This window comes from Spea bombifrons, chromosome 3, assembly GCF_027358695.1.
Source record: "Spea bombifrons isolate aSpeBom1 chromosome 3, aSpeBom1.2.pri, whole genome shotgun sequence".
Taxonomy (NCBI): domain Eukaryota; kingdom Metazoa; phylum Chordata; class Amphibia; order Anura; family Pelobatidae; genus Spea; species Spea bombifrons.
The window spans coordinates 25,122,026-25,134,147 of NC_071089.1; the positions used below are offsets into that span (position 1 = coordinate 25,122,026).

Below are 12,122 nucleotides of genomic sequence, written 5' to 3' on the forward strand. Positions count from 1 at the left end.
ACGCAAGATTAGAAAATGAGCATTATACGGTTAATTCCAACTCTGGTGTTTTTCTGAACCGAGTAAGCAGTAATGTTTTGCAACTATCAAACAAAGTAGTGTGCTTCTAATTGAAAACAACTGTGCCGGGTAGGACTCTCTACGCCAAGAAAGCAGTTCTGCGAAATTTTCGGAGCCTGGAAGTTATGTCTGTTTTCCTCATTCCAGGACCATGCTCTCATCCACAACAAATGGGTCAAAACAGATCTGGATTGCGCAATGCACAAGTATCAAAACAAAGTTCTGACATGACTTGCAGCCCACTCTACTGCTGGCCCCGGGGGTTAATCTTTACTACATTGGTGGAAAAGAAGACAATGGCCAAATTGTTATTGATTTTCTTTTGTAAAGTTTCAAGTCCATGTCTAGTAATTTATAAAAAATACTCTGCGAGTTATTATATAGACACACAATACGCTTTGGTGTAAATAGCGGTTTCTTCTAGAGTGTATAAAGATTAAGGTTACAACTTAAAACAAGTAATGGTATTAGCGGATGTGGGGGGGGGGTTGAGTGGGGTGTCATAAATGATGGGCCTGGAGATAACCAAATGCCCACTAACAATTCTGACCTCCTAGAAAGATCAGGGAAATATGGACTGTCCGCCCTATAACTTACAATGAAAGGTGAAAGGATCTCAGCATGTAATGCTTGGGAAGACACGACAGGGGGGGATACGATAGAAACATTTAAACACATAAAGGGAATCAACAAGATACAGAAGGAGAGTTTATTCAAAAAGAAGAAAAACTCCCAGAATTAAATAAAGTTAGTGGGGCAAAAGTTTACCGGGAAATATTACTTTACTATGACAGACATATGGGAGGTATGCGTTTGTATAAACAACTTACATCTACCTTTCCTATATCACTAAGCTCTTCCTCGTACCTTTCTCAGACACCATAACCTGTTTAGCAGGTTTATGTGGAATATCATGACGGACTCTTTAATGGACGGAGCCCGTGAGTCATACATTGTTCCATAACGCGGCAACGCACTACCAAAATGATTAAACTGCTCATAACATATCTAATCGAACCAGCAGACAGTGTACGGAGAAGCAATTTACTTACTGTACGAACTCTCTTTTATTACAAATTCCTGCAAACAGGACTCAGACTCATTTGGAACTCGAAGCGAGATTACTTTCTTTTGAAGCTTTGTTGATTTTCTAACCAGAAATGTCTGTGAAGCAAAATATAAAAGAAGACGATGTAAACAAAGAATGACTTAATTGCTTTTCATATATTGATTTGATTCATATGTGATTAAATTACAAACTATACTTCCAGCTAAGGCAATATATCCTGTCTCTAATATTTTATTTCAACCTGCCACCACTTGTTCATGATAATGTAGCAAGACTGTCCACGAAGAAGGGTGGAGAAACTAAAAATACATGGCGTTTCTCCAACCCAACCCTGGCTCCTACAAGAAGTAAGCTAGCCAAGCTCAGCTTTACCATCAAAACATCAGCATATTTTTAACTCCCACAGTTTAGTATGTTTTTAGTTCCAACAAAACTCTGTAAAAATGATTATGGGAATGGATACGGCAATCCGTGTTTACAAAAACTATGTAAGATTGCAAAACTGAGCTGACTGAGAAGACTCTTTCGAGGAACAATTGCAATGTACAGAAATAGAAAAGGCCAACTGGCAGTCAAAATATGCTTTCACTTCAACTGTTCAGAGATACCATACAGCGATGCTGGACAGTTGTCACCTTTCAGCTGTTATTGGACTGCAACTATCATAATACACAGCCCGTGTTAGTCCTTGGCAGGAATGGCGGAACATTACATGTAACTGGATGATGTTTGTTAGTGAGACGTTTTTGTTTCCGCTACACAGAAATAGACAGAGACCATGCATAATGTTAGTTGTGGTTTCTTAGATTGTCAAAGAACACTAAACGCATTGGGTTTGGTAACTGTCCAACTGTAACAGGGACACAGAGGAACACTAGGCTGGTGGTGGTCCTTGAGGAGCACACATATGCTTTATAAGTGACCAGACGTCCATGTTTGGCCCAGAGTCTCCAGGTTAAGCCCAAGGGCTCTTTGCAAGTTTCTTATTTCTCTTGGTAGGGGAGCGTTAATTGGCAACATATACTGTCCACCTCCCTCTCACCCACTAATGGCTGGGCAGGCTATCACTATGAATGACAGGTTACCTGAAGATGACACATCCCTAAAAGTTAACTTTCAGGCATCATGTATGTTCTGCTGGGTAGCTTACTGTAGAATATAATGTGCCATGAACATAGTCGCTATAATGTTATATTAGCTCTTAAGTTGTACATAAAGCTAAAATTGAAGAAAATACTGTAAAATTTAAGAAAAAAATGCAAATTGATATCCTATCCAACATTTCAAAGTAGAGAAACATCTCCGAGATAGCAACAGTTCTTTAGCTAGTACTTTTATAATACTTTAGAAGAATTTATGACATATCTACCCTAACCTCAAGTTTTAATTTTGGATTGTTTTAAGAACTTTTGTAGGATTTCAATGGTACATACCCCAAGTGGTTGATCTTGTAGGATGTCCAGTACTTTATCATCAGTTAGTGAAAGCTGCAGCCACACGGGGTGAGTGTGAAGAAGCTTATCAAGGATGCTAGGTTTGTAGGAGACACTCTCATATCCAGAATCCCGAAGGGTATCTTTCTTATCACTTTTTTCTGACAAAATATTGTTTTCCATGTCTTTTTTGATACTGCAATACACAAAAATAGTGCAAAAGTCCTTTTTAGAGTTGTTTTCTAAATTGTTATCGTTGATAAAACAGAATAGAATGCAATCACCAGTACCGAGTGCTCTTATTTTTGGAATAATACCCATAACTGTGAAGTTTGATCAATAAACGGCATTCTGTTTGTAAATTAAGGAGGGATTAAAAATTTCACATCACTGGATTTACTGTTATGGAGGACAAACATCCGGATCTTTCATCAGAAACTAGTACCATATAATTAATGTTGCATTAATCATACAAAATTGTTATGGTATACCTCCCAATATTTCCACACATAACACATATACTGTATAGTTGATGTAGCATAGCTCAGAACATTTTTAATGGTCAAGGAGGGGCACTTATGTTTTACGGAGGGTGGTTAAAGCCATGGCTAGTGTGTAGTCCATTACCGAGACGTTTGGTGTGGCTTTGTGATCCAGTGATCACTATTTATGAAACTAAGATGTTTAGAAGAAAACTAATGTATTTTACTCATATAAATTAAATTTATAATCATATCTTCTGCCGATTATATACATAGCGCAGAGCGCTGTGATACACCCCACCAAATACTCATAGAATCTAATGATATCTGTGAAGCAAAGAGGGATCGATGAATTTGGGTCCCGAAAGAGGAACTGTGTCTCCTGAACAGGCCACACTTGGAAAGCTGCATTCGCATAACTTAGGCATTGTATGTGTGTCTAGGTCACTGTGTACATGTGTCAGTAGTGCGTACATTTGTATAGCCTTCAACAAAATTTCTCCGACTTGCTTAGTCAGTTCTTGGGAAGAGGTGCAGCTGCCCTACATTGCTTTGTTATAATTAGTTATACTCAGCAAACATTGTGACCTCCTAGAAAAAAAGCTGCATGAAGGTAAGTTAGGCACTGTTTCTCTTACAGAGGGACGCTAGGGCAGTATGAAGTGATGAGATGAACGATTCCATCTCACTGCAATTCACTATTGTGAATAAATCCTTTACAAATAACCAAATACAAAGAGAAGAGTCAGCTGCAGAAATCATGGAACCCATCGAGATACCTAAATGTTACCTAAAAGGTAATCTTTACATTTGGGATGATGAACTGTAAGGTAGAAGGGTTATAAAATGAAATACTATGTCATTGTACAAACTTTAATTTGTTAGGTCTGCGTTCATTAAGCCCTTGGTTTAAGTACCAGACTGGGTAGAAACTTGAGGTTTATACCCTCTGAACTATCTCAGACTGTAAATAAAACACAAAAGATATACATTTTCCCCCAGCTGAAGTGTGTCATTACACTGTTGTTGACAACCTGCAGCCCACAAACTAAATCTAATTTGTAATTCTTTGTTCAGCTCTCTCCCAGTCTAAGGCCCTGTGCAATAACTGAACCAAAAATCAAACATTTAGAGTCCTCTACTGGATATTATCAGTAGTGCTCAGTTTTATAATGTCTTTCCTTTTAATATCCTTTTAATATTGAGGTTTCTTAACTTTACATTATAAAGTGAGCTTTTGTTATAGAAAGAGCCTAGCAGGCCTTGTATAATGCTAACACATTGAATCATGCATTCTAAGCAACTGGCTCGGCCATTCATGCAGAAGAAACTCACTAGTTTTGGACTTCATAATGAACAGTGACACTAGAGTTAGAACCCCAACTCCTTTCTAATAATGGTATAGAGTTGGTCATTAAAGCATTGGTTACACTCTTATCAGTTATATATATATAATCTGAAGATCTGATGACAAGTATTAACCCCAGAAGAGGAAGACCCTGTCTATAAACCTGTATCTGAGTGAATGGTTTGTATTTCATTTGCCACCTCAGTTGCTGCCAGGTCAACATAAAAAGTGTCTTTTGGCCAGTGAGGTAGCAGCGGTTTTTCTACTGTCTTCCTACAATACAATCTCATATGAAACATTCAATACTGGAATAACCTACTGCAGTTATAATTTTGAAGTTTAATTGCTGAACCACATAGATCGTGATCACCTAAAGACTATAAAGGGAATGCTTAACTTCCTATACGTATGTGTTGTTAAAACTACAGAACTTTTTAGACCCGTACTTCACTTAGCCTCTTCTTGTTATGCATTGAGCCTATGTACAGGAGTTTTGTTATTTCTTTTTTAATCCTAGAACAACTTCATGGAATTATTTAAGAATTGGAAAGCCTCTTTCCCAGTTGTAAATTTTCTCCAACTTCTCAGGCAGCACCTTGCTCTCATATCATGTCCAATTGGAGGTATATGTTGAACTTGGTTATGATAAGCAGTGTCGCTCTAATGACATCAGTGGGACAATGGACGGTCAAACAGCTGCTCACCCGTTTCTCTTGGATATTACCTCCCGACATCATTGGTTAACGAACTGCTGTACAAAAAGCTGCGCATGTAATAATATTTAAGACTATGCCTTAATTAATGCTTCCTCTCGCTTTAGATTGAATACATGATATGGCAAAGGTGATCCAAACAGTCATCAGAACTGGCCTAAAAGGAATTAGATGGTCTAACCAACATAAAGAATTCTAATCATCAAATTGAAACTGATAGAGGAAGTATGCACGATGGGCTCCTGCTAGCACAACACACCACAACATTTTCCACATCACAGACATGAAAAGATAACAACTATATCCATGACCCAATTACTGATAATAGAATGTTAAGCTGTGCCAGAAATATACAACTCCCAAATTCCTGGGATACAGTAATTTTCTTCCATAAATAAAGTGCGATAATGGAAACGTTTAGACTAAAACTTCATTAGTAAATAAAATAGAATCGTCAGACCAGAAATCCGATTATTCCCAATTGTTTGGTAGATATCCATAAAACAAATGGTTTGTATAATGTGGCGAAGGTATTGTCTTTCTCCATCTATAAAATGTATAACATATAAAAACATGAATGCCTCTCCCATTCTGTATAAATAGACACATGTTTATTTATGAAAAAGGTTGGCTGATCAGGTGGATAAGTAGACAATAAGTAAGGTAATGCAGCATGGTATATAATTTGTCATTAGTGATGATTGAAGATTAAAATTAGATATACTATTTGAGTATCGGCAACAAGTGGTACTTGGTTGATTAAAGGTTGAGAGACACTTATGTGAACCATAATCAGTGCACTTGACAGTGCGCATGTGTGGACAGTTGGACACTCTAGATTTCTAGATGGACCAATGAGACCCCCTGTGCACATGTGAAGAGAGTGCTCTGAGCTGAGAGCTTTACTGCCAGTGATTGGTTGTTTCTAGCATCTCAGAAACAGGAGAGGGTTAATACAAAGTTGCTCTGGAGCTATAGCCTCTTCAATCAGTTAGTAGGTGGAACAGGTAAAGAATGCATAGTAAAGTAAAGTAAATACTTTATTATGCTTTTGTTATTGGTGAGGCAGTTGTAGTGGTAGACCTCTAAAGTTCTACATTAGGTATGACCAGAGCCGGCCTTAGGTGTTCCGGCGCCCTGTGCGAACTACTCCTCTGGCGCCCCCCCTTCAAACTACCCCCCCCCTCTGCCCCTTCAAACTACCCCCCCCCTCTGCCCCTTCAAACTACCCCCCCTCTGCCCCTTCAAACTACCCCCCCCTCTGCCCCTTCAAACTACCCCCCCCCTATGCCCCTTCAAACTACCCCCCCCTATGCCCCTTCAAACTACCCCCCCTATGCCCCTTCAAACTACCCCCCCCTCTGCCCCTTCAAACTACCCCCCCCTCTGCCCCTTCAAACTACCCCCCCTCTGCCCCTTCAAACCGCACAGGGCGCCACACTCCAGGGGGCGCCGCCGCCGCCGCCGCGGGGGTCCTCCTCCGCTGCCGCCGCCGCGGGGTCCTCCTCCTCCGCCGCCCCCTCTGCACCTAAATGAAAACGTTGTTTTTTTTGTTGTTGGTTTTTTTAACTTTATTTAACATCCTCCATGTTAAATAAAGTTAAAAAAAACCAACAACAAAAAAAACAACGTTTTCATTTAGGTGCAGAGGGGGCGGCGGAGGAGGAGGACCCCGCGGCGGCGGCAGCGGAGGAGGAGGACCCCGCGGCGGCGGCAGCGGAGGAGGACCCCGCGGCGGCGACGGCGGAGGACCCCGTGGCGGCGGAGGACCCCGTGGCGGTGGCAGCGGCGGCGGACCCGGCGGCGGCGCCCCCTGGAGTGTGGCGCCCTGTGCGGTCGCACAGGTCGCACACCCCAAAGGCCGGCCCTGGGTATGACAACTTTATTGCCTGGTCTGCATTTATATATTTATTATATATTATTTATTTTGTGCACTGTGCTTCATGTGTCATATAGTATTGCTGTTTCATCCTATCAACACGAATGAAAGGAAAAAATGTTTGCTTTCCATGCATTTCTATAAATTACTCAAGTATCTCTTGTGTTAGTAAAACAATATCAACATTACAATACACAAACACATAGACTGACAAATATCCTGCAACCATTTCATTGACTCCATTCATACACTTTTTAATGTCCTTCCTTACCTAAATTTGGCAGTGGGGGTGTTTGCTAATCTGCAGGATACACATATGGAAATCACAAGAAGTAAACATCCATAGGAAAAAATGAAGAGCTGATTGTGAGGTTGACTGGTAACTGATTAATGTGATATGAGGGTTTCCAGTGTTTAAAGAGCCATGCCCAAATATATATTTGCAGGGTTCAAAGAAGCAAACATTGTCAGCTTCTCCGGTCCCTGACTCAATTAGAAAAGTTGTTTGGCTTCATTACTGGTGGTTGGTGCCACATTTATGACCTGGAGCACCCTTTTCCTTTCTGTACATGTGATGCATGCATAGCCTTCGAGGGCAGTTGTTTATGATCCCCCGGAGCATTCTTGCCAAACCCTCGGTTTAAGACTGAACCCAGATCCGATCCACTGGTGCCAGTAGAACACTAGTCTAGAGGTTGTGAGACAGGCGGGAATGGATGGATCTGCCCAGAAATTGGGTTGGGATAAACACCACTCCTCCACTCCCAATGATTAAGATACTGATACCCAGCCACCACATGAGATATCACACCTCGAGAAGTTTTAAGACTAATCCTGCATTGGGAATTATGCACATGTTGATTTATTAATCTAAACTTGGCTTCAACTTTCCTACCCTTGACAAGTGAACATTACAGAATGAGTTGGCAGCTCAGCCAGTGCTTAGACCAGTAGTTCCCAATCTAGTCCTCAAAGTATACCAATGGTCAAGGTTTTCTAATCTGCATATTGGTAATTAATAATTATCATGTGGTGGGTTAAACTGTTAAAACATTTGCTATTAAAGTTCCTCCCAAGTATATGCGAAAACTCAAGGAAGGTCAGCGGGGCTCCAGCCTGGCAGAATCACTGTCCATCTTGCACATGGTAAATGGCAAGGTTACTGAGCAAAAAGATCTACAGAAGTCCAGCTACGTTTTCATATGAACAATCTTATGTCGAAAGATCTGTATTGTGTGCGTGTTTATTAGGCTTCCTGGAATTCAAGAACTGCACATCCTGTATGGCTTTTGATAACTGCAGACAATTGTAAAAATGTTGCTTTGGCGACTAAACCACTGGAGGAATAAAAAAAAGGAAAAGATCTGCGAAACCTATTAAAACGGGAAGATTTACTTTCAATATATATATATATCTGAGCCGAATCAATATTGAAAGAGAAATCATCAACTAGAACATTTTTAGTAGGAATGAATTACCGTTAGCGTGTGCTTTTTGATTTCCAACCAGTATAATTGTAATTAACTTTACAAGGAATGGGCAACATTATCTCATTGAAGTTCAGACCTGTGACAGAGCTAACATACCAATTAATTTTACCTCCTGATGTTTTCTAACTCTCTTTCTACAGGGAGGAATAACTAAAGTGAAATACTGAGATCAGAAATGAAGAATAACAGTCATTGTTTACATGAATATTCATATATATGCGATCTAACAGATATGTGAAACACTTTCTAAGGATCTACATGGCAATATCCCCTTGGGCCTAATCATGGTCAGTAAAGGTGAAACAATTAGAAAAGGTAAACATCAATTTATTTAAGCTACTTAGGTCCACTAAGAGGTCAAACGTCTTCATTCTGTATTTATTTTATGGACACAGGCTTTGAGGAAGTATTCTTGCGCCAGGCATGCCTGTAGAGTTCTGGCTATCCTAGTAGAGCAGTCTAACACAGTTTTGCGTTTTGTTACTGACTGTTGACAAGGAAAGCAAATTAATATCCAGGAAGAAATATTTGATCTGGATTTTAAAAGTGTTGCTGGGTAACCTCATTGCCAAATAACCAACGCATACTGTCGAGACAGCGTTCGTTGAAGAAGTAAAATATTGGCATAGCTTACCATAACTTAGAAGGCTCCAAATAAATAGAATATATAAAAGAGTATGTAATATATATATATATATATATATATATATATATATATATATATATACACATATATATAATGTATAGTTTGTATTGTTAAGTAAAATATATTTAATAAGTCCCAATAGCTTCATCGGTAAACAAGTGCAAATATAATTTAATATGGTGTAATAGACATTGGCCAAACATAGGTTTCTGTTCAAAACACACCTTCTGGAGTAACCTGTTCAGTTGCTTTATAAACATACTGTATAATTTCATGTGTTATTAATGATCCACACTGAAATGCAATTTTAGTACAGGTGGATATTTAATTATTCAACCGGCAACAAAGCATCATGATCAGAAACCTACACAACAGGGGTTATATATAAATATAAAGGCGTCGTAAACGAACCACAGACGTAATGCCTATAATTGTGCTTACAAGGTTACGTATGTAATAGTGTCATAAGCGTACCATAGATGCAATACCTATTATAGCTCTTGGGACATAATGGCTAGTATAAATGCAACTATCAGCCTTTATTAGGTTATAGAAAATGTTTTATTTAGGGTGGCAGTTCATTTACTTTGGTTTAATGGCACAAAAATCCAAATATTTATATATAGTATTTGACAAAATCTATGGTATGACCCCCTTGGTCGTCCAAGTCACAAAGAAATAACAAAAAATCTCTAGAGAAGTGCTGGATAAATTGTCACGATCTCTAACCTTTACTTATTGTGGAGATATGCATTAACATTACTATTCAGGTAACTGGCCGTGTTAACATTTACCTAAGTCGATCATTGATGGATCTCAGCCAGCACAAACGCAGAACTTTAAGTGAGTTATACCGACTAAGCTGATTATTCCACCCAAAAAGTAATAAATGTAGCACAAAATGAGTGAGCGAATAATGCAATTAAAATATAGTCTACATTTCTACACTTACCAAAGAAAGAACCCCGCTGAAGTTAGTCCACACAAGAAATCCAAACTGTTAACAAGTGTATAGGTGTGGCAGCCAAGTTCCAAAGGACATAGCTTAAAAAATGTGGTTAATTCAAACAGGTAACACAAAGAAGTGATATAGATAAGCTTTAATCACCTCGGGCAATCGGTGGGCTCCAGGTCTTCTCTGACACGGAATTCTGTTTGCACCATCTCCAGTTTCAGTTCACCGATCTCAGAGGCAATCGTGTCAATGAGCTAAGGAAGGAGAACACATTGTGACATTAGTTGGTGGAAGGGGCGTGTTTGCTTACTCCAAGCTGGTTTAGTCACTACTATAGGAGTGTTTGTCTTTTAATATATAATCTGCGTTCACCGGGCTTCCCCAGACCAACAGAGGCAGAGATAAAAGTGAATCGGAGAAAAGCTTTGCTACAGGATGCAGAGGAAACATCTCTCACTGTTCAACATGTGTTGGAACCAACCCAGATACAAGACCAGTATTACTATAAACATCTAAATCCAACAATACGTATGCCAGGATTCCCTGTGATATTATCTGATTATCTGTTAATTCACCAAAACAATGGGTTGGACCCAATCTAAGTTTAAGGAGGGATATTGGCTTAAAACAATTACACTTAAATTATGGAGAATAAGAGAAGATCTGATCGCTTCTAGAGCTTTTTATTTAACCTTTTTTAAGGAAAACTGGAGTATTTATCGGAGGATTGTTTAGGGAAAACCAAGTGTATCTTGTGACCTTGGTCAACCATGTGTCAACCATGTGTCTTATTCAGGTTAATATTGTCAAAAATATTATTTGATGTACAGAAAGATCAACACAATAAATTAATCTCTATATCTGTCATATAATCACCCACATTTTTGCAATCACAATAAAATGACATTACATAAAGATTTATTTATATAGGAATGAGCGATGTAGAAAGCTCCCATTGAAAAGTTTACTGTGTAATGTAGGCCATAAACCTATGATTTATGAGAGGTTATAAAACAGAATTCTACACTGGAGAGACAAACAAACTTCTAAAAAACTTGTTGGTCACACATTTCCTTTGAATTTTGAGTTAACGAAACATTATGCAATATGTAACACAATATCATTTTATCTTGAAATTATCATGTAACAGCCCTCAGTATATTATTTTTATTTGAAATAGTTTTGATAACATGGTCCAGTTCTTGTGGCAGTGGTATATTTTAATGGAATTTAGTCTAATATATGTATTATGCCTGAAAAAATAGATTAAACGTTTGTATTATCTGTGAAAGCTGATAGGAATGCGCGTTATGGTCCTTAAGCCAAATAGTCTTGAGATTTTGACCCCAGGCATTCACTTAAGTTCTTTCAGCCATTTCACAAATAATTAATCAGCAATGCATGGCTTTTTAAGATGAACGAGAGCTCCTGGTGTCTTGGGTAGGATCAGAGGTCCCACCCTGTGCTGAAGTCACATTTGCCCCATTCTACTACCAGGCAACTCAAGCACGTCCCTCACCTTGAAGTTATGTCAAGGAACATAGACCTTACATATACATACTGACACAAACGTAATATCCCTTTAATAGTCTGCAACAGGGAATCTATTGTAGAGGGTCACTAACTGTGTCAACCAAACGGTTCTAAAAATGTTCTATTCGAAAATCTTTGCCTATCTAGATTCAACTGTGACATATCTTCGAGAAAATCATCTATTTGGGTGCTACATTGAGCAGGGTAGGTGGAAAAGCTCCTTTAACCTTATCTGTATAAGTTCAAGATTGTTATTTAGAGACATAAATTTCCTGTCTGCCATATGGGCAATTGTTTTCACAATTTACTATCCAAATGTATTTCCTTCTGTCCAGTATAAGGAAACGGGCGCTTTTTAGATTCATATTTCATGACTATTTTTAAATGAATGAAATCTAATGCTAGAAGAAAAGTCATTTAAGTGTACTAAACATTTAACTCATGTAAGTAAGCAGAGGGAGGAACACTTAGGTTCAATTAATAAAGAATTTGTTCTTTGCTTCAACAGACCTAT

General features: G+C 38.7%; 1 protein-coding gene across 2 annotated transcripts in view; it reads right to left on the reverse strand.

The window, feature by feature from the left end:
• RIN2 (Ras and Rab interactor 2) overlaps positions 1-12,122 on the reverse strand; it is a 64,850-nt gene that overhangs the window by 17,128 nt on the left and 35,600 nt on the right. For both annotated transcript variants that reach the window (XM_053459840.1, XM_053459841.1), the window contains exons 3-5: positions 10,229-10,329; positions 2,563-2,758; positions 1,113-1,224 (exon numbers count right to left, since the gene is read on the reverse strand). In XM_053459840.1, coding sequence (XP_053315815.1) covers positions 1,113-1,224; positions 2,563-2,758; positions 10,229-10,329 — 409 coding nt within the window. The remainder of the gene's footprint in view (positions 1-1,112; positions 1,225-2,562; positions 2,759-10,228; positions 10,330-12,122) is intronic.